The 1,510-nt window shown below is 47.2% G+C and overlaps 1 protein-coding gene across 1 annotated transcript in view; it reads left to right on the top strand.

The window, feature by feature from the left end:
- slc40a1 (solute carrier family 40 member 1) overlaps nt 1-1,510 on the top strand; it is a 13,143-nt gene that overhangs the window by 6,024 nt on the left and 5,609 nt on the right. The window contains exons 5-6 of the mRNA XM_034885510.1: nt 100-226; nt 1,014-1,259. Coding sequence (XP_034741401.1) covers nt 100-226; nt 1,014-1,259 — 373 coding nt within the window. The remainder of the gene's footprint in view (nt 1-99; nt 227-1,013; nt 1,260-1,510) is intronic.

A 1,510-nucleotide genomic window follows, 5' to 3' on the forward strand; every position in this document is an offset into this window, starting at 1 on the left:
CCCCCCCCCCCCCCCCCCCCCCCCAGCTCGTGCAGCACTCCATGCAGACTGGTTTGCCGGTTTGTGACTGAGTGAAAACCCCCTTATTGTGTTTTTCAGACCCTGTGCTACATCCTGGTGATCTCCATCGCCAACGTCGCCAACCTGGCCAGCACGGCGACGGCCATCACCATCCAGAGGGACTGGGTGGTGGTGGTGGCGGGCCAGGACAGCAGCAAGTTGGCAGGTCAGTGCTTCATTCCCACCGTGGCCTTATCATCGTATGCAGGTCCCACATGACCCGTTATCAGGTCTCCTCAGCGGGGGCAGACTTTGAACCCTCGGATGCTGACTCACGCTCATTTGAGCTTTTATGTCCCTGCAGTTCTCCCATGATTGTTATATGATGTATAAAAGATTTGCTCCTGTAGTGTAAAACACCCATGAACCTGATGACCCAGGAGGACCATTGTGCCATGCTAGGACCATTAGATTATGTCATAGGAATGTAAAACTTCCCAAAATATGAGGACTATAACAGGTTGAAATTTAATCACATTTCCTCTGACCTCTATTAGTGTTAAATCAGGTGTAAAGAAACTGTTAAAGGGCCCCTAATATTCCTTTTTTTAGCATCATATTTGTACTCTTGGGCTCTCCTGAAATATGTTTATATGGTTTAAAAAACATGGTTCTCGTACTGCCCATCTGAGCTCTTGGCCCCCCTTCCTAAAAAGCCCAATCTGCTCTAAATTGATAAACCAAATTCAGTCAAGCCGCATGGCGAGCTGTGCTTACTCGGGCAGCACCTATGGGCCGCATATGTGAAAACCTGGGCTGGCTTCCTCAATCAGGGACATCACAAACTGAGGGATTTCAAACAGTAACGTTGTCTGTGGAAGAGAAAGCATTCGGGCTGAAATACGTCTATTACATACATACATACAACATACATACAGTACATACACACACAAAAACACACACTAAACAATGGGGTAAATTAAAAGGAGCTCTTCCACTCTTGTGTCTAACAGACATGAACGCCACAGTGCGGATCATCGACCAGCTGACCAACATCCTGGCTCCCATGCTGGTGGGTCAGATCATGTCCTTCGGCTCCCATTTCATTGGCTGCGGCTTCATCTCCGGCTGGAACCTGTGCTCCATGTGTGTGGAGTACGCGCTGCTGTGGAAGGTCTACCAGAAGACCCCGGCGCTGGCCCTGAAGGGGGGTCAGAAGGAGCAGCAGCAGGAGCTCAAACAGCTCAGCCCCACCAAAGGTAATAATAATAAATAATAATAATAATAGATTTTATCTAAAATCCACTTTTCATCAATAGTTCTCAAAGTGCTACAGGTAAAAAAGAGAACAATAAAACAAAAAAGAAGGAGTTAAATAGGAAAATAAAGCTATTCTTAGAAAAGAGGAATAAAACATCTAAAGGGGACCAAAAGAAATGTTTTAAGGCCTTTTTTTAAAACACTCGGTGGATGGAGGTGCCCTCAAGGTGTCGGGGGGGGGGGGGGGGGG

This window comes from Etheostoma cragini, chromosome 11, assembly GCF_013103735.1.
Source record: "Etheostoma cragini isolate CJK2018 chromosome 11, CSU_Ecrag_1.0, whole genome shotgun sequence".
Lineage (NCBI taxonomy): Eukaryota > Metazoa > Chordata > Actinopteri > Perciformes > Percidae > Etheostoma > Etheostoma cragini.